We start from the raw sequence: 26,239 nt of genomic DNA, 5'->3' as shown, positions 1-26,239 counted from the left end.
TGCAATCGCAGACCAAACAGGATTATATCCGTGGTACGTCAAGTCAAAAGGTGACCCCTCTTGACACCTAACTGGTACATTGTCCTGAAACCGGTGTGACCCCGGTGCCGCACTGGGCCCTCCAAAAGGTTTATTTGCGTGGGCAAGCTGAACTGGTAGAAAACCCATTACTTAAGTACACCGGTACGGCCGCGGTGGCCACACTGGGCCTCCAAAAGCGTGGGCAGATTGAACCGGTATGAGTCAGTAACATATATCGAATAGTAGGAGTGAAGAAAAGTGAATGATTAAAGCGGACGAACTGCTGCAGAAGCATACAAAGGTAAACATTTTCATTTTCTACAAGCTACAAACAGATCTCGAGCAAGGTTCGTTTTATCACTGTGTATAAGCACTATCTACAGTTTTGAGGTGAATTACTGGGCAGACGCTGCGGCTGCGAAGCAGGCGCAGGAGATGCCCGTGGTTCGTAAAAAATACTCATAATAATAGAAAGCGGTTATACCAAAAACCTCCTATCCCAGCCTTCGCGGAGCCCTAGTACCCAAGTGGATACTCCGCCCAAGTACGAACTTTTATACACTAATTAATTTGCGATAACCACAATTTTGTTATTTGGTCGTATATACAAGAGCAATAAAAACATCGATGGACCAAAAAAGGGAAAGTCAACAGATGCCCTTGGATGGCGAAACCGCGACCCCTGAGCCGATCCCACTTGTCCGGACCGACTCCATACTGATTGCAATGAAACCATCAGCAATCACGGAGCGCAATAGGCACCCATCCGTGGCATCGTACCCTCACTATTGGATCGTCAAGGTCCGGTCGAGCAGATCGTTTTAGGATGCTCTTAGAAATTTTTTTGTGCGCCTTATACATAGCATACGATGGAGACGGTCATCAGGGATGCGTTGGCACCCACAACCACCAGTTCAGTACTGTTGAAGGCACGCGTGGGCTTCCTCAAGTCAGTTGCTGATGTGGTGCGCAACGCACGCGACCTAACGTTTCTGAACCGTACAAGGGCGGTGGTCAGCCGCGTGGAAGACTCCGAGACCCTTCGCACCCAGTATTCAAGGTGGTGTCACGTGATTGCGTTAGTGAAAGCCGCTGGGGACGCGGTCACAGCCAGTAGCAAGCGTACATACGGGCGCAAGATCGAGCGGCTGGAGGTGGCTATGCAGAGGAATCCAGTGGAGAACCGCCTGACGGATGAGCAGCAGGAGCGTTACCGATCGCTTACTGACCTTGAAGTCGTGATAGCCGATGCGATGGAGCGTCTATTCACGCGATAAGGCTCCCGCTAATGCTGTTAACGGATGCGAACCTCAACGAACTGGTGGCTATGCGTGGGAAGAAGCTGAATGCGACGCGATTTGCCAAGGAGATGCAGCGCATCGCATTGATGGCGTGTTACACCCTACAACCGGCTCTCCGCGCTGATTGAAGCTCGCTACACCTGACCTCGAGGCTGCGCTCCATCCCATCCGAGGGCAACTGGCTGTACTTCAAGAAGGCAGGGCCGCTGTTCTCGTTTCGGGTGGTCATGCAGGACTTCAAGAACAGCCGCCACATAGGAAAGACCACGATTGAGGTCAGGCGGGACCTTGCGTACGTCCTATCCGCATGGTTACGGGTGCTCCAACGGCTACAGGATCGTGTAGAGTACCTGTTCATCTTGTCTTTCCGCCAGAACAGACTGACGCACGTCGCATCACGCAACAGCCTCGCGCGCCGTCTGCCACGCATCTTCAGCGCCTATGCTGGGACACCGCTGACGGTTACCAACATGCGCCACATCCACGAGTCTGATCTGCAAGCATCTGCTGCGTATCATAGGATGACGGTCAGGGAGAGGGACCGCGCGCATGCGCAACTGTTCCATAGCCACATGACAGGTATAGCCTACAACCGCGTGTAACGTCCTGCTGGGGATGCTGCTCAATATCAGGGTTAGTCAAGTCCACTAGTACCCGCTTTATACATTCTTCATAGTCGATCCGTAATGAATCTGTAAGCTTTATACATTCCTTATGGTAGAGGCGTAATGAAACCGTAAACCTGTGTTTCCACCACTTCCACCACCTTCCACCACCCTGTTCCACCACTTTTCACGAGCTCTAACACATCGCCAGCCCCTTTAGACCTCATTCCACTAGTTCCACTACCTTTAACCCCTAAAAATCAAATGACAAAAATAAGGGGGGGTAAGGGGGGGGGGTAAGGGCCCTTACCCTTCGAGTGAGGTCGCCACATGTGGTTTCCACCGGTGGAAGAGGTGGAACCCCTTTACAGTGAACCAAACCTGATCTAGAGCAGCGTCATCAGCAGGACCGGGTGGTGGAAGGTGGTGGAAACGCGAGTTTACGGATTCTTTACGTCTCTAGTATAAAGCATGTATAATGCTTACGGATTCTTTACGGACCGACCATGAAGAAAGCATAAGCGATGAAGAAGAAAGTATAAGCGTTCATGAATATATTATAAATTCAACAACATGGTGTACACACGCTCACAGATATCTAGCAGATTCTCATCAAGCTCGTTAGTGGTGGCAGGGACCGTGCCCTTGCGTTTCTTCCGCAGAGTTCTCGACTTCCGTTCCACGAACAACCAGTTCTGGAAGTCGGTGCAGATGGCTTGGACCTTGGTCTGCTTGATTTTAAGCTTCTTGTTGTGGATACGGAGGGCTTCCATCATCGCGAGTAGCTGATACTGGCCCCTCCTGATGCCGCACTGCTTGGCCTCGATGACGACAAGCATCCGGTCGCTGCGCTTGATCACCCAGTCCGCAGCTCCAGACGCGTTCAGCTCCGGGAGCGCGATCCCGTACGCAGGAAACAGGAGTAGCTTGGTGGCTTCGTCCTTGGCACCGGTGCTCTCGTTCACAGCGAAGATCAGGCGGCTCAGTATCGCGTCGATGTAGCGCCGCTTGTGCACTTCTTTCTGCTCCACGAAGGCAGCATCGGTCCGACCGGTCGCGCGTAGTCTTCCCGGATCCCCGCCTTGAGCTCCTCTGTTAGCGTCGTCGTCTTAATGTCGTAGTTGTTATCCCTGTCCATGCTCTCGTACATCGCGTTCGCCTGTGTCTCCGTGACGTCGGAGAACGCGATACGGGTATCCTCCGTGGAGTCCGCCGTGGACGTCTTGCGCTTGCGATTGCGCCCCGTGACCCGCTTGCTGAAGCGGGCTACGGCCGTCTCGACGTCGCTGATGTCGCCGTCCTCTGCCGAGGTGTCCTTGGCATCGCTCTTCTCTTCTGCTGCGGCGGGCTTCTCTTCTTTATCATCACCGTCTGCAGGCATCGTCACGAGCAGGTGCACGCGGCCCTCAGCGCCAATACCCTCGAGCTCGGTGGACACAGACTTGCCAATCACGGTGGGGCGGTTCGCAGCGTCCTCGGCTGCTTCCTCGGTCGGCCACTCGCCGTCGATCTTGACGTACGTCCTGAGGCGGAGCTGCGCGGGGATGGCGTCGATGCCGAAGGTCTCCTTGAGCGCCTTGGCGATCTTCTTGCATAGCGCCCCCATAGTCCACCGGACGCTGACGTTCTCGATGACTTCGGTCACGCCGCGGCACCTCAACGTGATGTTCACAGTGCCGGGTCCGCGGGGCGTGTCGGCGCGGGGCGAGGAAGCAGTGTGGGGCGGCATGGCGGCTTGGTAGCTTGCGGGAAGATTTCCAAATGGCGCCAAGCTGAGACTGCCGCCCTCACTTATATAGAAACACGGAGTCAACCCAGTCCACATACAAACCTCAAGTCTATCAGAGCGATAGGGCGCGGCGGCTGCAACGCCAGAAGGCGTATTACGCTCGACACGCGGAGGAGAGACGGGTCTATCAACTGGCCTACAGCGCAGCCGAGCGGGCTCAAAGGTCGCACATAGCCGTTGGGTGAACGAGCAATTAAACAATTTAATGAGATTGGGGCCATTTTGTTCAAACGTAAGTAGATTAATGTACTACTTATAAGTAGATTCAACGTCCAATCTACTTATCCGAGAAATGGGTAGTGTCATCCTCGGATAAGGATAAAAAAATAATACGAATAAATAGCTGAAGCGTTCAAGCTATACTAGATCGAAATAAGGAATTGGTTTCATTTTGCATTACGATACCTCCTACTCGTGTCGACTGCCCCTTGTGTGGCACTGACCTCGCCGCAAGCAGTGTCCGTGGACACATCGGCACACGCGGTTGTTTCGAGCGGAAGTTCCCTCAGCTGAAGGCTCGGCGCGAGGAGCTCGCCCGGCGGGCTAAGAAGGATTACGACCGAAGATACGCTCAAGCCCGCCGGGAAGCGCTTCTGTTGCTCGGAAACCGAGTAATTCAGCTGGAGACCCGCCCTGCAACTCCGCCTAGATCCGTCCCAGTTACGGAGGCGCCAGCAGACCTACTCAGCCGGACCGCCGTCGCCCCAATCCCAGCCAGCCCCTCGTCTGTCCCCGTAGCATCGACAATTCCTGAAATTATCGATATCACGAGTGACGACGAAGATGAAGATGGCGCTGCAAATGATAATGCTACTGATGCCGACATATGCGTAATGTGCCAAGACACTCTCGAGGAACCTGTTCGCCCAACATCCTGCCAGCACGCTATGTGCTCTGACTGTATGTCTCATGGATCATTGCATGGCAGAAGAAGTCTCGCCTCGATGCCCGCAGTGCCGCGTCGCTATCACGCTCTAGATAGTTTTTTTTCCTGCAACTGAGTTTAAAAAATATATGTTACTTTTCCTCTTGAATTTGCTACTTGCTCATCATATAATTATCGTCGCTTAACTTTAACTTTAAGAAAATGATAAAACCCGAACACTTTTGAAATATAGATATTATGAAAATCTTACTATTTACTTTGAAACAAATTGTACGGTTTACTATTAGTCAAATCGTACGACAATTATCAGTACAAGCGTACGATTTTACTATAAGTGAAATTTACGCCTTAAATATTAGCGAATCGTACGATTAACTGTTATTGAAATCGTACGACTTAACTATTAGTGACATCGTTGGACTTAACTATTAATGGCATCGTACGTCTTGGCTATTTGTGAAATCGTACGACTTAGCTATTAGTGAAATCGTACGACTAAACTTTCGTGAAACAGTACGATCCGACTATTATCTATGCTTTCAGTACTTTCGGCTAGATGTATAGAACAATTCATCGCGTGTGATAATGGGAAAGAGAAGTATGTATCGATATGCAAGTTTAAAAAAGAAGCCCACTGGCTGGCAAAGACTACTGAGTCATAGCAACCGTGGCCGTGCTGACGGATCCTACTCTCGCAACTTTGCGCTTGTGCTTTGGTTTGGGACCGGGTTTGCGGCCCCTCGACCCTAAATCTTCCTCGATAACAACGACCTCTGGAACGCGTACAGTGGCATCTAGGGCGATAGTCGCTGAGCGGAGCACAGGGACAAATTGGTAGTAGTAAGTCTTGACAGCGGTAGCGGTGTTGAACATCTCCACATCAAACAGTTGAGTGACGTGCACACCGTGGTGAATGGCAGCCTTAACGGCGTGCACGCACGGGAAGTTCTCATCCTGCCACCTGCGACAGGTGCACTCTCGCTCGACCAAGTTGAGGTGCGCCACATGTGAGCGTGGCCCGGTCTGGAGCTGATGTCGGTGAAGCGAACCATATACTGGCCGTCCAGACACGGGAGAATGTGGAGACATTCGTATAGGCATCATCGCTGTCAGCTTGTCGTTGTAAAACGACGCCAGCGTAGGGATGACGCTGTCGTCGCCAGTGCCAGGGACTTACGCTCGTTCCTGGCGGTGTCGGCGGTCCTTGGATGCTTCACGCCGGTGGGCTGCAAACTGTTCCACCAGCTTCATCATGTATTGCTCAAAAGCCTCCAGGGGGTAGCTCGAACGACAGGGGTTGCCCAGCCAATGGTTCGCAGCCTCGGAAAGGTTGGAGGTGATCTCGTCATACGACGGCTGATTGTACGCCTCGTTAAAAGCATACGTCACCCAGTGCTCCTTGGCTGTTCCATTTAGATACTCCACGGCTTGAGGTCGGGTGTCCGCCAACTTGGAGCTGTAGAACTCGTAGTCGTTTTCGCATTCACTTCTCGCCATCTGAAACACGAGCGATTGCTCAGTAGGTGTCAGCGACGATCCTCGCTTGGAAATGTTGGATATGATGTGTCGAACGCAGAAGCGGTGGCCGGAGTCCGGATACTGCGGCAAGTAATCCCTTCTGTCGGTCTGACGCGAACACGGGTTTCCATGGTGCGTCAACACCACTGATTGCCGTTTTCATGTGTGAGAGAAACCATTTCCCGTTTGCATAATCCTCCTGGCTCACTAGAGCGAGTCCCACCACAAGGATGTGATCATTGCGGTCCTTGGTGGTTGCCAGAAGGAAGACGCCGCGCTTGTTCATGTCCCCCTTCAAGTGCGTTCCGTCGGCGCCGATGACACGCTTGGAGTGCTGTATGGCCTTCAAACAAGCCCCTGGGAAGAAGCAGGCGCGACTGAAAACACCATCCTCTCGTTTTTCAAACTCGTAGCTGGAGGTTGCGTTTGCGTCCGTCGCCATCCGAAGATAAGCCTCCAGTTTCTGATAGCTTGCCAGAACATCATCGCGTAGAAACTCGAGGAGATCCAACTTGAGTCTCGAGGCCGTCTGGCGGTTTGTTATGATCTGACTTGACATAAGAAAGTCCATGATGGCCCTACCAGGCACGTTGGCCCAGGTGTCGCTGTAGGCCGGCAACATTTCCCGCTCTAAAACCCCACGCATCATGCTGTATGGAACATCTCGTTGGCGCTGTGGCATTGAATCCCCTTGAAGATTGCCCTCAACAAAGACGTCGCCTTGGAACCCAGCGTGGCGGTAATGGTTGTGTGCCAGGCACATCTGGGTGACTTTCCACTCATCGCGAAGCCCGTACACCGTGAAGAAGAATGGACAGGCCGCCTTGTTTCCTGGGGCCAGCGGTTGTTGCCCCTTCAAAGGCTTGCAGGTGTACTTGGCGTTACCCTCCCGAGTAGTTTTGCGCCAGCTATTGTTGGCAACTTGAAGTGAAAAGCCCTGGCGCCTGGCGAATTCACGACAGCATTGCTGCAGGACCACCCTCGATTCGAATGTCGCCGGCACGAGATTCTGCCCATGGTCAGACACGTGGTCGTACGTGCTCGGAGCAGCGCGATCCATCGATACGTCAGCGTCATCACGTAGGAGGCCGAGTGTCCGAAGTTCCTCAAGGCTGACGGTCTCCACAATGCTGGAAGAGGTGTTAGCATCCATCGCGAGCCGAAGTTGGTGCTTGGTAGCGAGCGAGGTAAGTCGGAGTGCTTGGTGGCGAGCGAGGTAAGTCGGGTGTTTTGAATGATGCGAATAGGAAAACGAGAGAGGACCGACTACGCCCGTTGAAGCGCAAGCGTAAGTTTCGAAACCAACCAAAAAAGACTAGGCTGTAGCGGAGTAGATATAGTTAGAATCGATTGTGGTAGATTTAAAGTCACAACGGCCCGTGTCGTACCCTGCCGAACGAAACGAATAGTGAAGCGACTTGTGTAAAAATGAACGAGTCGTTAGTTTTAGCGCAGTCAACGAGTCGTAAGTTTTGACGCAATGAACGAGTCGTAATTTTTGGCGCGCGTTAAAATTTACGACTCGGTAGTTTAACAATGGGTAAACCAATGGGTCACACAAAATAAATGCGAGTACGTGTATATCATAAAAAAGAGTCGTAAATTTCCACGTGCCTAAAACTAAATTGGAAATTACCCATTTCTCGGATAAGTAGATTGGACGTTGAATCTACTTATAAGTAGTACATCAATCTACTTACGTTTGGCCAAAATGGCCCAATCTCATTAAATTGTTTAATTGCTCTTGGGTGCACCTTCTTTTTATCGGTATGAACATTCCATAAAGCTTATGAATTACTCATATGAAGAATCCGTAAAGGCAATGGAGAATGTATAAACACATGAAAAATCCGTAAATATGCATGAAATCGTTATGATGGCCCATGAAGATACCATAAACGACAGTAAACAAACCATAATAGCCTTAAAACAGTACTCCTGTGATATGTTAAACTGGATAGATTGCTGCAGGTACATCGGTTACTGACAGATCACTGAACGAGAAAATGCCATAAACACCTGTAGGAACTCAGCCCAACACTGCAAAAGCTCTACCAGCACCGAAAGGAGAGACAGGCCAGCCGATCTGCATTGACAGTGTTGCCACGTTGTAGGTTGCAGACCCTCGTGTATCCACCTTGGCCTCGAATGTACCAAATATGCGGTACATCCCGTTGTGTGGCCCAGTGCTCATTCTAGAATCAAGTGCTGCGAAGCTGTAGTGACAACCACGGCCAGCGAGTGCTCGCCTCGCCTTCCACCGCCAAGACCAAGAAGCCGGACATCCTGTTGCTGATGCGACAGCTGCCCGACACCAATCTGCAAGACAGCGTCGGGCACGAGGAGCGGAGCTCCACGCACCGACCCGTAGGAGCTGCTTGCCCCTGGGAGGAGCTGGTCGCCACCGGGCGCAGAGGAGCCGGTCGCCGCTGACCCGAAGGAGTTGAGCGCAGCGGAGGAGCCGAGCGCAACGAAGGCGCCAAGTCCCACGAAGACGTCGCCGGACGAAGGAACATCGCGCGAAGGGGCTGCTCGTTACCGGGTTGGAGGAGCTACACGCCACCTGCTTGGAGGGGCTGAGCAGGAAGAAGGAGCAGAGCAGCGAGGAAGAAGAAGGAGCAGAACATGAAGAAGGAACTGATCAGGAAGGAGGAGCGGAGCAGGAAGAAGAAGCAGGCCGGCAAGGCCTAGCAGAACGGGAAGGAGGGGCTGAGCTCTACAGACCAGGAGGTGCTGAGCAGAGAGGAGGCGTGGAGCGCCATGATGGAGCAGAGGTGTGAAGCGTGGCGAAGGCGTAGGCCAGCACCACATAGGCAGTGCTCGCCACGTAGGTGCTCCCCACCCCACAGCATTCGAGCGTCGTAAAACAGCAGAGAACTACGGAGTGGCCGCGCACTACGGGGATACGGCTTGGGGTGGCGAGCGGCTGCAACTTTGTGAGAGCACTGATGAACAACCAGGTATGAATTAAATTTACTCTGTGACTGACTAATTCTTCTGGTCTACATTGTTGACACTCACTCGATTGAAAGCGCTTGCCCATTGTGTCGAGGCCGTCCAGCAGCCTGACTAGCAGCTTCATCAGCAGCCGCAGCGCGCTTGCGCTTGTTGGTTCCGCGGTAGAACAGAGTCTCACGTCCCTTTACATCAAGGCTTCCAACCGCATTTAGGCAGTACAGGAGATGGATGCAGGCCCCGTGCTTCATGAAAAAACGACACGGGCACGTGCGCGCGGCAACATTGACTTCCCAACCGCATGTTGGCATTCCGCGGTGCTCCATCTTCGCAGTCTCGACGTTTAGCTGAGCAGACGCAGGAAGGTCTTCTTTCGAGCGGCGGTCCAGGACATCAAAGATGCGGGTGCAGGGGATCGAGACCACGTTCATGCTGTCGCTCTGCTGCTCGGAGGGTGCATCGCTCAGCAGGAAGGCAATGCTGGTGCGCTCGTACTGCTGCTCGTAGAGTAGCCCCTGGCGGGTCATTGCCCGAGCGCGGCGACACAGACGCTCCGAAAAGGTTGTTGACGCAGCGAATTGGCGCGCGCGCACACTTTCACTTGTGCACAGCACCATCAGCTGCTCCACCAGCGCCCCAACCTTCAGCTTCCGACGCAAAGTGACGTCGCGCTTGATGGCGGCATTGAACGACTCGCAGGGGTTGTTGGTGGTGGCAAAGCCGCTCGGCGTGTGAAAGCATTGCCACCTCCACACCCTTACGTTCAGCCACGCCTTTTCAAGGTAGGCCTTGAACCGACTCAGTTGAGTCCACTTCGACCACTCCTCCTTTATTTTCTTGAGCATTTTGTTGTACTCGTCCTCGCTCCTCGTGAAGTGCAACTCGTGGCGATGGGACATCACCATTACTGCAACACTGCCATCTAGACCTCGTGTCTTTTCGTACACCTTCTTGGCGACATGAAAAAAACACAACAGGAAGCAGAAGTCCTGACTCACACCGAAAACGGCCTGTAGCGCGTTCCACTGCGCGAGATCAGCATCTCCCATAGCGAAACGAACCCGCAACGTCTTGCCCGTGACCGATTGGAAAAGGCGGCACAGCACCGAGAAAACCTCCGTGTACTGCTCTTCTCGCTCTTAAGAGACAATAAAGACGGCAAGGAGATGGAATTGCCGAGCCTTGTCCGAGATCCCCACCACAACCACGGGGTAGCCGACTTGAGAAAGCTTGTAGGTTGCATCCACATGGAGCACAAACGTAGCCGGGTCCCGGTCCGCGTGGCGAAGCAGCATTTTGGAGGAGATGCCAACGATGAAAGGGCTTCTGTCCGTCCCATTTCCAACCTCCGGCTTTCCCTCCGAGTTGCTGCGCCACGCAAACGTGAATGCAGCCGTCTCGTCCTCTTGGCCAGTATAGCCAGCGGCTCGAATCTTCAATCGCACAGCACCAAGGAGGTCGCTGCCACCCAAACGCGAGGTCACGTGGTGGTGGACGAGCCGCTGGACTGATGCCAAAGCCGGCATCTCGCGCAAGCGCCGCATTAGGCCGTTCCAAATCCGCAGCGGCTTGAGGCCCTGCGCCGCCCAGTCTTGGGCAACCTCCTTCATTGCGGGCGTTAGGCGTGGCGCCGAGGGCGGGGAGCGGAGAGGCGTCACGTGCGCATACAACTCGTCCATGTTGACAAGCTTCAGCTCCTGGCACGTGCGTACGCGTCCGCGCCAAGGGCACGGCTGGCATGGCGAAGCTTCAGCGCAAGAGGCGCATGCACATCGCAGCAGCTGGGCCCGCATTGCATGCGGGGTGGGGATCGCGCAGATGCTGCACATGTAGAGGTCGCTCTTGACAATCTTGAAGGTCTTAAAGGTGTCGAGGAGGATTTCGGCGTCGGCGCGAGGAAGCGCGATCGCTAGAGTCTGCCAGGGCAGGCGGCGAGGCATCTTGGTGGTGGTGGCGTAACAGCGAGGGGGGGGCGAGTCTTGCTGGCTTTAGGGAAGATCGCAAGTGCCAGCAAAATGAGATTCGGTTGAGCATGCTCTGGTTAGTTTACTAGTTTTGATTGGTGAAAAATACCACAATGCCGCGAGCCAACCCCTTATTCAGTGTCAGTCGCTCAACTCATGTGGTACACAGTGATAACTGTGTGCTCAGCGATATTTTACAGTGCTGATAGAACAGTTTAGGTGTTTGTAGTGTCCTTTTTAGGCGGAGGGTAGGTCCTCTCACTGAACCTGTATTTCCTTCTTGATAGTGTCTTCGAGGGGCTACTATTGCGGAGTTATCTTACTCAGAGTAAGCTCAACTTCCGAGCATCGGCTTCTCGGAACCAGGCACAACTAGCGATCACTTCGTGGTCCCTAGTTGTGTACAAGATGTTTGGGTCTACTGCTTGTACCAATATATGGAGCAGTTGACACCGTGAAGTCGAACGAAAAAGCCCTTCGCCTCAATGGCAGTCTCACTTGTATTAGCAATATCTCAGATGTACTTCCACACCAGAAATCCTGGAAACTATAACGTGACCACGCAAACATTTTGTCTTCGAAAAACGGAGAGCTAATCGACAGCACGGACTTGGTATAGTGACAATGATAGTCGCTTCGTGACTGTATTGGATCAATCGATGCAGTGCTGAAGTAGTCGCTGTTGAGCTACTGTACTGCATCGCGTCGGTGGTAGATGGTTGCGGCCGCGAGATAGCAAAAGAAAAGTCGCGCTACCAATTCGCGCATTGTACGCGCTTTGCGCTGGTGTATTGCCGGACCATGGACTCTACGCCCTGGTTCTTGTAATTTACTTTGTCCCATTGAGGGCTCTCGTACTAGTCTGCTGCAGGGTCTGTTACGATGACGAGAATATGGTTCACGTTCCACCCATTCCCTCCGTTGCCTGTTTCTCTAGATTCTGTAGTTTGCGCCCACCTGCACCAACAGCACGATATTCAGCTCAGCTGAGCATTGATCAGCTGTGGAAAAAATGATTGCGATTGTAATATTGCCGAGATTGTCAATCACAATAATTGATTGCTCCGCGATCCCAATCGGCAATCCCGTTCCCATATTGTTCCTATACTGATTTTGAGCCTTTGCCAGCGATCCGGTAGAGAAATATGCAACGTCAAGCCTATGCAACCGATCCTAGCTCCTAAAAAGCCATTATGTGTCTTCTGCTGCTTCGAAATGCGGATATGAGGTGTCATTGGATGCCTGGATGGGGTGCACGCTCAACATTATGAATAAAAGACCCAACATTGCATTTGGCCAAGGTTTTTGAATCTCAACACAAATGTAATCGCACAAGCAAAGGTCTTAGAGCGATAGCGCCGCCAAACCAATAAAAATATGAACGTAGCAGAGGAAATACAAGCGAGAACTTAGATTGCAATCTTTTTGTTTGTGAGATTGTTGAGATTGCAATAATTGATTGTTCCAGATCTGAGCCGTCAATCAATAAACAATCACTTGTGTCGAGCATTCGTAAGACAGTTTGACGACAAATCAAATTTAGTGATTTGATTGGCGAATAGTACGACTTGCCAATTCTGTTGGCACTGCCAGGCGCAGAGTGCTCGCAGGCTCTGCTAGGAAGGCCCGCGTTCCTCTTCGCTGCTCTTTTTGATGCATTTCGTTGCACTTCGTATCCTGACTAATATTGGGCGCAGCATAGTAGTGGTAGTAATGATTGGCGGTTTGATAGAACTGTGCGGAGGAGCGCTGCGACACCAACAAACTCCCTCTACATATTTAAAACACCACGGCGAGCTTAGATCGTTTAGATTTCCTAGTACTACAGTAGCAGGCCGAGCAAACTGGTAAGCGCCTTCAGCCGGGCTGATCAATTACTTTAGCTTTGGCATTTTCATGTATTCCCGAGAAGTTTCGCCGTTCATTTGACTCTTAGAGGCCCTCACGTCGTTTTGTAGTTATTTGTTTGCGACACCAACAACAGCTTACCTACACGTGGCCGCGGGTGAGGTCGGTGGTGTCCACTACCGACGTAGGTGGAGCTGCAGCAGTGTGCGCCTCCGGGAGTAAGTTAGCCAAGCAAACCCCAACAAATACAAATACAAATACAAATACCAAGACTGGCTGACGCTGCCTTGTTGCTACTACAAAACAGTTCATTTCATGACTTTGGTAAGATCTCATAATGTATTGATTGTCTACTCCCTCGCGTCCTCCGACAACGCCTCGGTGCGGAGCATGTGTGCGCGCTCGTCGTGCACTGCTTCGCTCGGAGGCGTCCTCAGAGGACACGACAGGGTTCGTGGGCCGCACTACCGGAGGAAGAGGGGCTCTATTTGGTTATGCATTAACTAGAATTCACTATAAAGCCCTGAACGTTTTGTTTGTCAAGCTGGGCTAATGGTTCGGGTGCATTTATTTCTTAACCATTCTCAAACTAGCGTGTACATTGTAGTTGGCAGTAGGGCCGCACTACCGACTACATGTTCGTGCTTGTGAGCGCCTTATTTCGTCGGCTCGACTGTAGGTGGCACGAGCAATTCAAAAACGGCAAAGCGGTTGTCCTCGGGTTCCTACATGCTCAACGGAGGAACGCACGCAACGACACTACCCTCTGAAAGTTTTGGCCAATCGCATGGTGCAAATTGTTGTCCGACAAACTGTCTTACGTTTTGACGGACAAAATACAATGTAGCCACTGGTATACTAAAACCAAGATGTAGCCAAAATGCGTTGATTGCAAAACGTAAGACGCTTTGTCTTACGGTAGGCTCTCTGGGGCTAAGTATCGTCTTACGAAAGAGCATGAATCTATATTTCCACAGCCCTGGCTGATCAATGTCGGCCTCTGTAAACGCACTTTGAAATATCAGCGAATCTACAGTACAGCTTGATGATAACAAGCAGATTGTCTCCCGGCTATAGCTTTCTTTATTGCTATCGACGTCGTGCACCTTTCAAGTCTACACGTTCGTCCCTGTTTTTCGTGCTGTTGACGCTCGTCTTCAAAGCTTATTACTCGAGTTACAACCCCAAGGTGGATGCTGTTGCTGCGTCGATCCTGCACAGCTTGAACTACAGACCTCAACAGTTGAAAGGCGAAGCACTGGATGAGCCCGGACCGAACCAAAGATAGGAGGTACACGGTGCAAGAGTGGATCAAAAATGCCGGGCGACTTCTGTATAAACAAATGTGCACTTCGCCTACACATCAAACCGTCCCATACTCGGCCGTCGTCTCAAATACAAATGGCTTGTAGTACTCGTCGCTACCACTTGGAACCCTTGCACTGTAGAAACAAGCAAGCAGATACATCTCTAACGTGAGCTCAATTCAGTATAGATCATCATCGCACAAAACTTACCTTTTCCAATGGACGACGTAGACGTATCGGACGCTGTCGATGAACACAAGAATCGGGAAAACGGGCGCGACGACAATGGCGACAGCCTGCAGTTTTTCGAAGACCTCCTGCGTCTCCCCTGGGAACGTCGTGTGCTTAAATAGAAGACCAACCAACGCCCACGTCACAACCAGGCCTACAACGGGGTCTCGGCCGTGGACGTAGGTGCCGAACGCCAACACTAGCAGCGCCCCCAACAGCATCGCGTACACGCTGAACCCGAAGTAGGCTCCGTGCAGATACTGCATCACATCGGCAATCCCGAAGATCACGTCGGCACTGAGCCATCCGAAGTAGAGTCGCACCGAGAACTCGCTGCAGAAGTAGTAGATCCAGGCCTGCGAATATCTTGGCGTAGGGTGGCGCACCACGAAGAGGTAGAGCGGTAGCACGGTGCACCAGAGCACTCCGAACGCGAACGTCGCCATGTGCACCCAGCTGAACCACATGTCTAGCGCGACCCACGCCATGTTGGCGAGGCAAGCGAGCAGAAACCATTGGCGGAGGAAGCTGGGGTCGTCCGACGTCAGGTAGAAGCTGTAGGCCGGGTAGAAGCGGTCGGTGGCCACGGTGATGCCCGTGAAGACGTAGATGGGCACCCAGATGTAGAACACGTAGGCCGGAGGGGCCAGCGGGTTGTTGGGCGTCAGTGTGGAGGGCGTGGCGGCGGGCACGAGAGCGAGCGAGCCGCTGCTGTCGGAGGCCCCGGAGGCCGCGACGTGCGAGCCTGGCGCCTTGGAGGGCGCCCAGGAGCCCGCGGGGGCGAAGAGGTAGACGCCAATGACGATGGCGATTTGCATGGCGAAGAGCACGACGTTGGCGCAGGGCAGATGCCGCCCCGGGCTCGGCGGATCCATCATGGAGAGCTGTGGCGGAAGAGAGCTCTAACAATGAGTTGGTTAGCGATTAATGGCGCTGATTGGCGGGGACACCCGAAATGACATTCACTAATTGGATGAAAATGATTTCTGAGTCAAGGCAAGATGGATACATTTGAGCGCCACCGTGGTGGCGACGGTGGTGGCTTAGGCGAGTGAGATGGCCCCGTACTCGTTGTCCTTGGTGGAGGCTTGCGAGAGTCTCGACAGTCGGCGAGGGCGGGGCGACAGCGGCTTGGACGCGCTGGAAGTGTGTGTCACGAGAGAACGAGTTGTTACCACAGTAGCGATCGGTTAATTGGGCTTGCAGGACGGATGAGAGCAGAGAAGCGAACGTACCAGTTGAGTTGCAAGGCCCTGTAGCTGCAGGACACGAGCGCCATGGCCACCAACACGCCAGCTCCGAGTGTACTTGCGGCCTGCACTTTCTCGAGCTCGGCAAACGCAATTGGGTCGAAGCTCGAGACGTCCTTGGATGTGACGCCCACGAGCGCCCACGCCACCACGAGAGCCATGACCGGGTCACGACCATGAGAGAGCCCCGAAAGCGCCACGACTAGCATCGCGGCCAGCAATATCAGGTACGTCGACAGCGGCAGGAACCCGCCGGCGTCGATCTGCAGCGTCATGGTCCAGCTCAGCACCGCCTCCACTGTGATCCATCCGAAGTACAGCCGCACGCACAGCTCACTGCACAGATACTCGTGCCACTGCACCGTCTGGACGTTGCGCTCGTAGCTCGCGAAGACGTAGAGCGGCAGCAGCGTGAGCCACAGCAGCGACACGAGCACACTGGCGCCAAGCACGTCTCCGCTGGCCAGCACAATGCACCACGTGCCGTTGGCCACACAGGAGGCGGCGAAGCACAGCCGCAACGCGTTGGGCTTGGCGGCCGAGTCGTAGAGCGACAGGCCGGCGTACGAGACGTCGGTGATCAGCAGGATCATGCACAGCAAGTAGATGGCATTCCAGATGGAGAAGGCGTAGGCCGCGGGCGTCAGCGGCGTGTCGTGCTGCGCGCGCACGTCGGCGGCGTCGCCCACCGCCAGGGCGATGCACGTCAGCAGCATCTGCAGGCCGAAGAAGGCGGCGTTGACCCACGGCAGCCTCGCCGTCTCCTGCAGAACCGCGCGCAGTGTCGCCATCTCTTGGCTTTTTCGATACTGAAGCCTCTGGCTGCTTGAAGTTTTGGGGCGAAACGCTAACAGTGATGGACAGGCACCCTCAAGAACATCAATGTGAGGAATTGATATTCATCATCTAGCCTTATTTCAGCATGTGTCGCCGCGGGCGGGCATGGAGAGAGGGTTCTTAGGCGTGGGTGGTCCCGTAGTCGACGTGCTGCGCAGTCTTGTCAGTGAACAGCGGCGCGCCCGACTGCAGCGGTTGGAATTGCCTGCAGCACAACACAGAAAAAGGATTTCGAGTTAGAGCCCCCTCCTCCTTCACGTCTCCCTAAGCACCAACGGCACGTACGTCTTGGGCGCCAGCAGCTTGTGCGCGATGGCGATGACGATGAAGGCGGCGACGATGGCGGCGCTCTGCATGGCGCAGGCGCGGATGTTCACGGCGATGAGCTCGACGCGCGGCTCCAGCGTCGTGGTCTTGGCCGCAAGCCCCACGAGCGCCCAGATGGCCACGAGTCCGAACGCGACGTCGCCCTCGTAGATGACGGCGGACAGCGTGGCCACCGCCAGCAGCGACAGCAGCGACACGTAGGCCGTGAGCGACAGGTAATCGTTGGCCACGTACTGCACCGTGACGGCGAAGCTGATGAGCGTGGCGGCGCAGGTCCACGCGAAGTAGACGGTCACGCCCAGCTCACTCAGCACGTAGCGCTTGAGCTCGAAGCCGGCGTCGCGGCGCTCCTGCACGACGTGCGCGTAGAGCGCGAAGAGCGCGAGCCACAGGACCACGAGCGTGACGGTGGCCACGTTGACGTACTCGTTGGTGAAGAAGACGATCCAGGCCATGTTCATCAGGCACGCGACGGCGAACAGCGCGCGCAGCACGGTGGCGTTCGGGGCGCTCGAGTAGAAGGAGGCCGCGGGCCAGAAGCAGTCGACCACGACCGTCGCGGCCAGGAACGTGTAGATGAAGCCCCAGATGCTGAAGGCGTAGGGCGCGGGCGTGATGAGCGTCTCGTAGCGCCGCGACATGGGCCCGATGCTGCGCGACGAGTGCCCGTTCACGAGGAGCTGCAGCGCATACAGCGCCAGGTTCACCCACGACAGTAGAGCCGCCATCGTCAGCTATCTCCGCAGGTTCCAGAATGGCAGGAACGGGCCAAGATTAGCAGCACGATCCGTATCAAGAATTAGTGTAAAACCTAGGTTTAGCGTAAAACTAGGTTTAATAGGAATCGTCAATGCAAGTGAAGTAAAACACACTGAAAGATACGCCGGCCTCCTTCCTCGCTGAATGGTGCTCGCTCGTTCATGTAGTACAATGTGTATTTAGCCTATACGGTAGCTTCATCCTCGACTGGTTTACGATTCAATAACTTAAAACCGAGGCCGTCTCACGCGGCGTTCGTGTAATAATGACACGCGCTCGATGTTGAGGCGGCAGAAGATCGATGGTTGATGTCGAAGCTCATGAGGCTGCAGAAGATGGCGATCTCCTCGCAGCCGAGCACCAGCGGGGCCTCGTCGAGGCTGGTCGGCAGCACGAGATCCGTGTCGAGAACTAGCGCCGTGTCAGGCTCTGTCTTGATCTCTGTGGTGATGAGCTCGCGCTTGACGAACACGCTGCTGGTCACCGCCGCCTCGACGGCGCGCGGCGAACTGTTGTCCATGTCGACGCTGCGCGCGTCGTCGTCGGATGTGACGGACTCGCAGGACGACGCTGCGGCCGAGAGCTTGGAGCGCTGCATGCGCTTCTTGCGGTCCAGCTTCTTCTGGTTCAGGTTGGCTCGCTCGCGGTGGAACTCGCAGAGCTTGTGCAGCTTCCCGTTGCGCTTGATGGCCTGCAGGTTCTGGCACTTGCCCGTGCGGTAGCCGCAGCGAGCGGGAACGACGGCGCCACCGGTGAACCTGGAGGAGAAGAAGGAGCTGGAGTCGGTCATTGCGCTCGACGCCTTCTTGGATTTCCGCGGCTTGCTGGTCGCGTGTTTAATTGAGGAAGCGCCGCGCGCTTGGCTCGCGGTTTTTCTGCCTCCTGAAGTGCGGTTAGTGCGGAGGAGCTGCGGAGTCTCAAGCGTGGGGGCGCTGGGCCCGTGCGAAGCAGGCGCGAACAGCAGCCCCAGCTCCTCCTCCGACAGCGAGATGGCGTCCAGCATCGCGACTGACCACACCGACCGTGACGACACACACCACGCGCGCACGCTCTCGGGCGGGATCTGCTGCGTCGAACGCCGCAAAATCCTAAATGGGCCTCGATTGAAGCGCGGCAGCTGGCTGCACGTGGGTTGGGTGGGCTCTTGACAGCGGGTGGCAACAGACAGGGCCCCGGGGTCGGTCAATTGATCATAGACTGGCGGGGAAGCTTCACTGCGCTGCCCAGCACAGGCCCCTCCCGCGCAATTCAGGGCTCGCTCGACTCACTGTGGGACTATGAGTCGCGCGGGAATCAAGGTTGCTTGCTCGAGGCGAGTGACAACCGAGGGTCTCGCAGCGCCAGCGCTCGACCCGCATCCCGCGAGCGACCATGCCGATGGCGTGCTGGGACGTTAGACGATGGCGGCCTCCCTTCGCAGAGCCCAGTCTCGGCTCTTTCGTCACGGGAGGAGTGCTGAACAATTGCCATGTTCAAGCCCGGCGCAGGTGGTGTTGCTGTTTGCTGTTGGCGTTGCCGTACTGCAAACTTGCCAAGTTACTTGGCAGTGCCAGCGATGAAGATATCCACACTCTACCGGTAGTCGCGCTGCTCACAAGACTGAACTTCAGTTGTTGAAGTCGCCATCTTGGCACGCCGCGCCGCCATGATCGGTTCAGTCGTGTTGAAGGTACTCTACGCGATGCAAGTCCTGACGTGGACTGCTATCGGATTGACACACGCGGAGCGATAGAGCAACGGCCATTTCGACCAACGATGCCCGCGTCGCAGCGCTGGCGAACGCGTTCGTACCGAGGCCAGGCTGCTGCCGTCCTGGATTTATTGCCGGCAAGCGCATCTCAATGGAGTGAAGCGGGACTGGTGATCGACACTGTTCGCTCTGGAATGCGCACAGCATTGCTTTATGCCTACAAGTCCTGCGATAGCGTCAGTGTATCTCTAGGTGATCTATGGTTTCTATTGCCGAGATTTCCTGTCATAGTCTTGAGCTGGGCTAGTGGAGACACCGTGACAAACCTTTCAGTTTCCAAAAGCAACGGAATTTCGCTAGCGGTGGGGTTCACGTTTCACGGTTGATCAGCTGCGAGCTGAACAAGGCGGAGGCTCACGGACAGCGCTGCTCGACAAAAAAGTAATCAGAGGCAGTGGTCTGGCCGTCGTCAGCGGTGTTCATGACTCATGACTGGATCGCAGCGCGCAATGCACTCGCTTCGACACGTACGCCAGCCTCTTGTCGTCCCTGCCGGACTGCGACAGATACCGTGGTGTGGAGTTGCCAAATTCCACACGAAGCACAGCAACACTGTTGACAGCGGAAGATCGTATTATATTTTGCAGTGCTTCGTGCACTGTCTGGCACTACGACGTACTCGACGCCGCGGGTGTCGCTGCTCTTGAATCGGTCAATTCGCCAACGGGTTGCACTAGCATGTTCCCGCAGTGTGGGCAGCTTTCGTCTTCCTCATCGAAAGCTGTCAAGTCTTTTCGGAAGGGGTTGCGGCATTGCTTACACACGAAGGCCATTTCAGCTGCTGCTTGCTGTCGATGGTCGCTTAGCTCGAAGTGACACTCACTGCAATCGAACCATCGGCTGCAGCATGGTGCTCGGAAGGATACCTGCGTTTCAACGTGTGAGGTCTGTGCAAGGTGAAGTGTCCAACACGTAGAGAGGAAAACAAACCTGGGCATTGGGAATATGCTTGCACATGACCAAAGACGAGATGCACAATCTCGCTTGGCGCAATTCGCGATGAAAATACGCTCAGACAGACTTGCGTTCTTGCGCTCTGGAACGCGCGCTATTCAAAGGAATGGGATTGTGAGACCGCCATTCTCCTCGAAAAGGATCATGGGAAGCTGATAATGCATCCCAAATATGTGCCCAAATCGCCCCAAATGTCCCAAATAATGAATTGTCTGCAACATTTAGGTACATATTTGGGGCCAAGTATATGACTGCTTTCTCGTAAAACTATCCCAAATATGTACCAAAACGGAGTTGACTGATTATGGTCTATAGTCTATGGGCGAGGGCGAGTGGACGCGAGCGCGAGCCTCACTCGATGCATTCACTAATCGCCAACACCCGCCGATTAGGCGGGGGCGTGTCTGTGCGAGCGAGCGAACGCGAGCGCTGCAACCCGATATTTTCTTTCCTAGACACCGCGCCTGGCCGAGACGAGGAACTTAGCGTAAGGGACAAGGGGGTGGGGCAGGCCGCGCAGCGGCGCCCCCCCGAGCGAAGCGAGAGAGGGGCGGGCCCCCCGCAGACCCGTCGCTAAGTCCGCAGACGAGAGCCAACGCGCGAGTGTCCGCCCTGTGCTGCTCTTTCATACTGAAGGTTATTCTGTCCTAAATATGTACCAAAACGTTCCCATGGTCTTAAATCATTTGGGAAAAACTTTGGGATTTGGGGCGTTTTCGGGGTGCATATTCCAATACCATGCACCATTGTGTCGATGGAATCCCTGTGTCGAGTTTGTCCAGTTTCTATTTTGCAGTGTGAATCACGATGGCGTCGGCCTTGATGGCATTCGTGCAGGGCCTTGGAGCCGAAAAGCAGGATAATGATACAGCCACGGTTCAGGACGAGAAGAAGCCAACCCCGCCTCAAGAAGCGGATGAGGTCGACGACGCAGATGATGAAGACATGTTCGGCGACAGTGGCGATGAACAAACGCCACCACAGAAAGCCCCGACGCTGCTGGAGGTCGCCAAGCAAGAAGTTGCGTCTGCCTCACCGTCGCTGATGGAGGTTGCCAAAAGTCTCGAGGTTGAAGTGCCTCGGCAGCAGAGTGACCAGCCCAAGCCAACGCTTGCTGCAATAGCAGCAGAAATGAATCAAGAGGAAGTCGATCGCGAAACGAGTCAGGCTCAATTCGACAAGGTGCAGCGCGCCCTCGATACCGTGAGCTCGGAAGTCAGAGCTGAACGGGTCGCCCACCGCAATGAAGAGGTAGTGTCCGGATTGAAGGCTGCCGTCGGGGAGCAGCAGCAACAATATGAAGACGAAGACTTTGAAGACGATGCTGCGAGTGTTCGTGCGGCAGCGGAGGCGCTGGCTGCTAGTGTTGCTAAGGCGAAATCGGTGGGTCACCGCTCACCCAGTCGAGTTCGCTCGAAGCCCTTGAAGAAGGGGCCAACATCCAGTCAATCGTTGAGCAAGCTCGAGTTGCAACGCGCAATGCAGGACAAGCTGAGTGCGTTCCAGTTCCAGCAGCTATCGATCACCCAGCGACGTATCTTTCTTGCTTCCCTTGCTCAAGCAGACAGCGCGAACAATTCGAAGCCCAAAAAGCGCGTGGCTAACAGAGAGGCTCTGAACGAACTTGCCAAGGACAAGTTTACTCAAGCTCGTCAGAAGCAGAAGCCGCGGCACGAGTTCGCGCGTTTGGATGACAACCGCCATTGCCGGTTCACTCCAAGACTTCACAATAGCTCGAGCAAGAAGAAGCTGTCGAACAACGACTCGGACGACGATGAAGGCCCGGGGGGCAGTAGAGGTGCAGCCCTACGCCGAAACGAAGACTTTGTGCGGCGTATGGAGGCAGCAGAACGAGCTCGTCGCGAGCAGCTCCGGCGAACACGCGAGGAAGCGGCGTATCTGGCGCGTGTGGACAAGAAGGAGTGTCCCAGCTGTGGTAACCCGCAGTCTTACTCGGAGCTCACCCAAAAGCGCAAGAAGTGTCCGAACTGCGGTGTCACGTACAAGAGCCGAATCGCTTGGGTAAGTTGGTATTCGTCGGTATTGATTGCCTCGTTGGTACTAACACGTCTGTTGTGTTGTCAGAGTGACGTCGCGAAAGAGTTCCTCACGCGCATGGAGGAGTTCCAGCAAAGCTGCAAGGAGAGACAGCGAGAAAGGCAGGAAGAAAGCGAACGCCAAGAAGCTTTATCGTGCAGACCCGAGGACGATGAGGAAGACGCGAAGAAGACGTGGGAGGACGTGCGCGACGAGTTCCTAGGGCGTCTACAGCTGGACTTGGAGTACCGCGAGATGTCTCGGGCGGTCATTTGGGAGGAGATCCAGCGCGAATGCTCCTTCTCGCCGTCCATTACACGTCGCGCTCAGCAGGTACGCCACCTGTACTGTTGGGAAACTTCGAAACTCCACACTGACGGACAAGTATTTGCCTTTGTAATTGTAGCTGGAGATTGGTGACTTTGATGAACGACTGCGGCGAGACCTGGACGAGCGTCGACTGCGCCGGGAGCAGCTCGCAGCGAGAGCAGAAGCCGCCGCTGCCAGAGAGCGGGAATTTGAGCGACGGAATGCATCCTCCAAGTCTAAGAAGCACATCACTCCATCAGCTCCATTCCAGGAGCGATTGCGTCAGGACTTAGCTAAGCGTCGTGCTCGTGAAAAGCAGCAACGTTGGTGAACAAGTTGAAGAAAACGATCCGTTGGCCTTCGACATCGCATTTAGCCTCGAGCAGCTCGTGGAACTTGAAGTGGTTCAATGACAATATATCCATATTGAACACGTGATTCTTCGTGGCGCTCCATCGCGGCATCTCCTGCACTCTGCACGTTGCTCCGGGTCGTGCGAACGTGTTTGGGTTGTTTTGTTTTGGTTTCTCAACCGAACTTCAGCACATTACCTTCAAGGTCCACACCAGTACGAAAGCACTGGATGCACTGATCCAACGGGATATACGTGCCAGAGTCGGCAAGCTTTCCACTGGGCGCGCAAACCAGGGCTCCAGCACTCACCAAAATCCGTTCTGCGCGCAGATTTCCATTTCTCTATCCTATCGCGGCAAGCCCGAAACACAAGACACGAAATGTCCTTCAGCCCAGTAATCTTGAGGCAGTGCTTGGGGTCTGCAGAGGTCTAATACCTGATTTGCTCGGCGCCGTTGGATTCGAGGCTTTGCTTCGTCTTCGCTGTGAATGCTCGAATGCTAGGGTCATCCGGTGTATGGCTTCTTCCGTGGCGATGATGGCTTCCCGCTACGAATAAAAAGTTAGAACCAATATCCGTAGACTCATTCTAAATCGTCTGGGTATTCTCCCAAGTTTGTCACGCACCATTCTATTGACCTGGGGCGCCACTGTCTGATACTTGACCCAAGGTACTTGCACTTGGCTTGAGCCGATCGTACTTCTTGTTGTAGCATCTCCACTTTCAGATCTCGATCCTCACGTAGCCTCCGTTCGTTGTCAAGCTCCTTCTTCAGCTGCAATGAACAACACCCCCATCGCCACACACACGTCAGCCTCAAAACTCAGCCTTCCCCAAAATCGTCCGCACTCGCACCGTATCCATGTTGCGAGCCAACTCCAGACCAATCTCCAGAGATCTATAGCATACGTCTCCGAGTCGTTCTTTTGCTTCCAACCCCGCCTCCTCCTCGTTTCCTCCTTCTGCCTCTGGTTCTTCGAGATCCCGCTCGTCGTCTGCCCCTCCCCGAGTAGATCCCCCGTAGCTTTTATCCTGTCTTCCCTCCTTCTCTCCTTTCCGAGTCTGCGGTCTCCTCTTCAACTTCGTCACCGATCTCGTTCTCCTCACTCGCGACTTGCTTCTCGGCTTCATCTCCGTCTTCTGCGGGGTCCGCTGCCTGCTGGGTCTACCCGTCTCGGTCTCAAGCTCCCACAGCATCTGCTCCAGCACCTCCAGCTCGCCCCGCAAGTGGGTCTTGTACTGTGGGTCCATCCTGTCCTCGTCCTCCATCTGGAAGGACACTGATTTGACTACTGGAGTTCTACGTCGCGGCGTCGGCTCCTCCAGGACCATGGACACACCAGCGAACTGCAAACGCCTCGAGGTCTCGTGCTCCCCCGTGTCATGCGCACCCGCCAGTCGCGTGGGCCTCTTCTACGCGCCCCACTCCACGCTGAGCTATGAGCGCTGGCGGTCGCCATGCTACGCGCCGTGCGCCGCGCTCAGCTGCTGCAGCGAGCGCTGGAGCTCCCGCTGCTGGGCCAGCCTGTAGCGCGAGTCGTCCGTTAGGTACGCGTCCCACTCGGGCTTGCGCTGGGCGCTGCGGGGCCGCGCAGACGCCGTCTACGAGCTCTCGCGAGGCGTCCATCGCTTCATGGTCGCAATTGAGATCTGTTTAAAGTGGTTCTCTGCGGTCCATATTTGGTGACTACCAAAATTTGAGTCGGACCATTTACGCTGCAGCTACAGCTACAGTCTACAGGTATCATCATGGCAGGCGGCCGCGGTGGTGGGCGGCAGCCGGCGTCTTCCTCTCGCCACGCGCCTCCGCTCCCTTTCGACCGCAGTCAGAATGAGCCCGTGCGCATGTATCCTCCCGAACCTGTCCGCGGTGGGACCCTCGCAGCACTGCAGTCGCTGCAGAACAAGAACGTGGCGGTTGTGGGGCTGCTGAGCACGAGCTCCTCGTCCTCCTCGCGCGCCTTCGCCTTCGCCAATCGCCTCATCGGCCGCTGCGTCTTCAGAGACGACGAGATGCAAGCTGCGACCACTGTGAAGGACGAGCGGCTGCCTGCTAGTATCCATTTGTACTACGACGACGTCGCTAGATGCATCTACCTGCTGGGCGTGGCACGACCCGAGAGTTTGTGCTTCTGTCCGCCTGCAGCGACCAAAGCGGCGACTCCTAACAGCAATAACAAGAACAAGTCGCCGGGTAGGCGACAACCGACAACTATTGATACGGAAGAAGTGGAAGAGCAGACACCGCTGAGTGAGACGCAGCGGATACGCAACGAGTTGGACGCATTTGAACGCGAGAAGCTCACGATGCAAGTGCTGCTCTACTCCAGTTGCCACTTGGTCGTGGTACTAAGAGAAGACTCCCGAGTAACGACCGATATCCTGAAAGATGTTCGGGCGCTGGCAATGGAGAAGGCGCAGCTGTTGAGCTTCGTTCCGACGTCGACCAAGCATTCCAAGCGTGAGCCTTGGAGCGGCCACTCCAAGGCAGCGTCGTCGTCAAATGCGGGTGGGAATGCTTTTGCTCCAGGTCGCTGCGTTCCGCTGGTATTATACGCCGTACCGGCCCTCGACGAGATATTGCACGCCTCACTTAAGACGCAGGGTTCGGGACCATCACGATCGGCTACGGTGACATACTGCAAGGCGCTGGAGGCGCGCATGACAACCTTATTTCGGTCGCTAAGGGGCAGCACCGTTGGATCGGTGCGCATGCGTGATGCACTAAGCGCCACGAATCTCAGCAAGGAGCGGCGTGTGTTCAACATGGACCCGGCTCACAGCGTGGTGGTGGTGTCTAGACGCACAGCAACTGCTGACGGGCGCGCGGAGTTTCAGCTCGAGAACCTCCTGGATGCGCTGGACGCGGATATCACTGCGGACGACATCCTGAGGGACGAGTCGCTGCTCCAGCCACTGGAAGATGACGACATGGGCTTCCAGCGGCTGAGCCAGTACCTGCACAAGTACTTGGACCTGCTCTTCTCGTTCTCGCCGAGCGGCAGCAAGGATGGCGGGCGAACCGAGCTTCTGAGCCCGCCGCAGTGGCTGAAGGCCTTCCACGGGCTCGTCAAGAGCTACAGCCGCCTGGACACCAAGCGGAGACAAGAGGCGGCTGCGCTGGAGGCGGCGGAGGGCGGCGGCGCCTCGGACTACTTGGCGCCTGCTTCGTACCAGCTCGACCCGATGGAATTGGCGCGGTAATCGTCAGATGGCTACACTCCATTAGTCCTACC

The 26,239-nt window shown here is 55.0% G+C and overlaps 12 protein-coding genes across 12 annotated transcripts; 4 read left to right on the top strand and 8 right to left on the bottom strand.

Annotated features, from left to right (window-relative positions):
• Positions 1–890: 890 nt before the first annotated feature.
• Positions 891–1,924, top strand: PHYSODRAFT_334458 (hypothetical protein; the record flags this gene model as incomplete). Its single annotated transcript, XM_009531737.1, has 4 exons — positions 891–1,230; positions 1,281–1,413; positions 1,453–1,614; positions 1,702–1,924. The coding sequence occupies 4 exons, from the start codon at positions 891–893 to the stop codon at positions 1,922–1,924; spliced, it is 858 nt and encodes a 285-aa protein (XP_009530032.1).
• Positions 1,925–2,034: 110 nt separating this feature from the next.
• Positions 2,035–3,656, bottom strand: PHYSODRAFT_302587 (hypothetical protein; the record flags this gene model as incomplete). Its single annotated transcript, XM_009531736.1, has 3 exons — positions 2,035–2,180; positions 2,514–2,949; positions 2,979–3,656. 3 exons carry the CDS (start codon positions 3,654–3,656, stop codon positions 2,035–2,037), a joined length of 1,260 nt encoding a protein of 419 aa, XP_009530031.1.
• Positions 3,657–8,279: 4,623 nt separating this feature from the next.
• On the top strand, positions 8,280–8,900 carry PHYSODRAFT_334455 (hypothetical protein; the record flags this gene model as incomplete). Its single annotated transcript, XM_009531735.1, has 4 exons — positions 8,280–8,284; positions 8,343–8,451; positions 8,492–8,662; positions 8,694–8,900. The coding sequence occupies 4 exons, from the start codon at positions 8,280–8,282 to the stop codon at positions 8,898–8,900; spliced, it is 492 nt and encodes a 163-aa protein (XP_009530030.1).
• A 237-nt stretch (positions 8,901–9,137) lies between these two features.
• Positions 9,138–11,015, bottom strand: PHYSODRAFT_262339 (hypothetical protein; the record flags this gene model as incomplete). Its single annotated transcript, XM_009531734.1, has 2 exons — positions 9,138–10,211; positions 10,422–11,015. The coding sequence occupies 2 exons, from the start codon at positions 11,013–11,015 to the stop codon at positions 9,138–9,140; spliced, it is 1,668 nt and encodes a 555-aa protein (XP_009530029.1).
• Positions 11,016–14,250: 3,235 nt separating this feature from the next.
• On the bottom strand, positions 14,251–15,303 carry PHYSODRAFT_560780 (hypothetical protein; the record flags this gene model as incomplete). The annotated part of the gene is made up of 3 exons (XM_009531733.1): positions 14,251–14,329; positions 14,405–14,881; positions 14,939–15,303. 3 exons carry the CDS (start codon positions 15,301–15,303, stop codon positions 14,251–14,253), a joined length of 921 nt encoding a protein of 306 aa, XP_009530028.1.
• Positions 15,304–15,417: 114 nt separating this feature from the next.
• On the bottom strand, positions 15,418–16,466 carry PHYSODRAFT_560779 (hypothetical protein; the record flags this gene model as incomplete). The annotated part of the gene is made up of 2 exons (XM_009531732.1): positions 15,418–15,565; positions 15,661–16,466. 2 exons carry the CDS (start codon positions 16,464–16,466, stop codon positions 15,469–15,471), a joined length of 903 nt encoding a protein of 300 aa, XP_009530027.1. The 3' UTR covers positions 15,418–15,468.
• Positions 16,467–16,546: 80 nt separating this feature from the next.
• Positions 16,547–17,582, bottom strand: PHYSODRAFT_560777 (hypothetical protein). The gene is made up of 2 exons (XM_009531731.1): positions 16,798–17,582; positions 16,547–16,717 (listed from the first exon to the last, which is right to left on the bottom strand). The coding sequence occupies exons 1-2, from the start codon at positions 17,565–17,567 to the stop codon at positions 16,633–16,635; spliced, it is 855 nt and encodes a 284-aa protein (XP_009530026.1). The 5' UTR covers positions 17,568–17,582; the 3' UTR covers positions 16,547–16,632.
• Positions 17,583–17,842: 260 nt separating this feature from the next.
• Positions 17,843–18,601, bottom strand: PHYSODRAFT_334449 (hypothetical protein; the record flags this gene model as incomplete). Its single annotated transcript, XM_009531730.1, has 1 exon — positions 17,843–18,601. The coding sequence occupies one exon, from the start codon at positions 18,599–18,601 to the stop codon at positions 17,843–17,845; it is 759 nt and encodes a 252-aa protein (XP_009530025.1).
• Positions 18,602–19,956: 1,355 nt separating this feature from the next.
• Positions 19,957–20,305, bottom strand: PHYSODRAFT_509953 (hypothetical protein; the record flags this gene model as incomplete). The annotated part of the gene is made up of 2 exons (XM_009531729.1): positions 19,957–20,214; positions 20,279–20,305. 2 exons carry the CDS (start codon positions 20,303–20,305, stop codon positions 19,957–19,959), a joined length of 285 nt encoding a protein of 94 aa, XP_009530024.1.
• An 804-nt stretch (positions 20,306–21,109) lies between these two features.
• On the top strand, positions 21,110–22,979 carry PHYSODRAFT_334448 (hypothetical protein; the record flags this gene model as incomplete). Its single annotated transcript, XM_009531728.1, has 3 exons — positions 21,110–22,324; positions 22,388–22,672; positions 22,746–22,979. 3 exons carry the CDS (start codon positions 21,110–21,112, stop codon positions 22,977–22,979), a joined length of 1,734 nt encoding a protein of 577 aa, XP_009530023.1.
• An 840-nt stretch (positions 22,980–23,819) lies between these two features.
• Positions 23,820–24,335, bottom strand: PHYSODRAFT_302582 (hypothetical protein; the record flags this gene model as incomplete). The annotated part of the gene is made up of 1 exon (XM_009531727.1): positions 23,820–24,335. One exon carries the CDS (start codon positions 24,333–24,335, stop codon positions 23,820–23,822), a length of 516 nt encoding a protein of 171 aa, XP_009530022.1.
• Positions 24,336–24,752: 417 nt separating this feature from the next.
• On the top strand, positions 24,753–26,207 carry PHYSODRAFT_509507 (hypothetical protein; the record flags this gene model as incomplete). The annotated part of the gene is made up of 2 exons (XM_009531726.1): positions 24,753–25,129; positions 25,175–26,207. The coding sequence occupies 2 exons, from the start codon at positions 24,753–24,755 to the stop codon at positions 26,205–26,207; spliced, it is 1,410 nt and encodes a 469-aa protein (XP_009530021.1).
• Positions 26,208–26,239: the final 32 nt, after the last annotated feature.

This window comes from Phytophthora sojae, assembly GCF_000149755.1.
Source record: "Phytophthora sojae unplaced genomic scaffold PHYSOscaffold_5, whole genome shotgun sequence".
NCBI lineage: Eukaryota > Oomycota > Peronosporomycetes > Peronosporales > Peronosporaceae > Phytophthora > Phytophthora sojae.
This window is presented reverse-complemented; position numbering and strand designations above follow the sequence as displayed.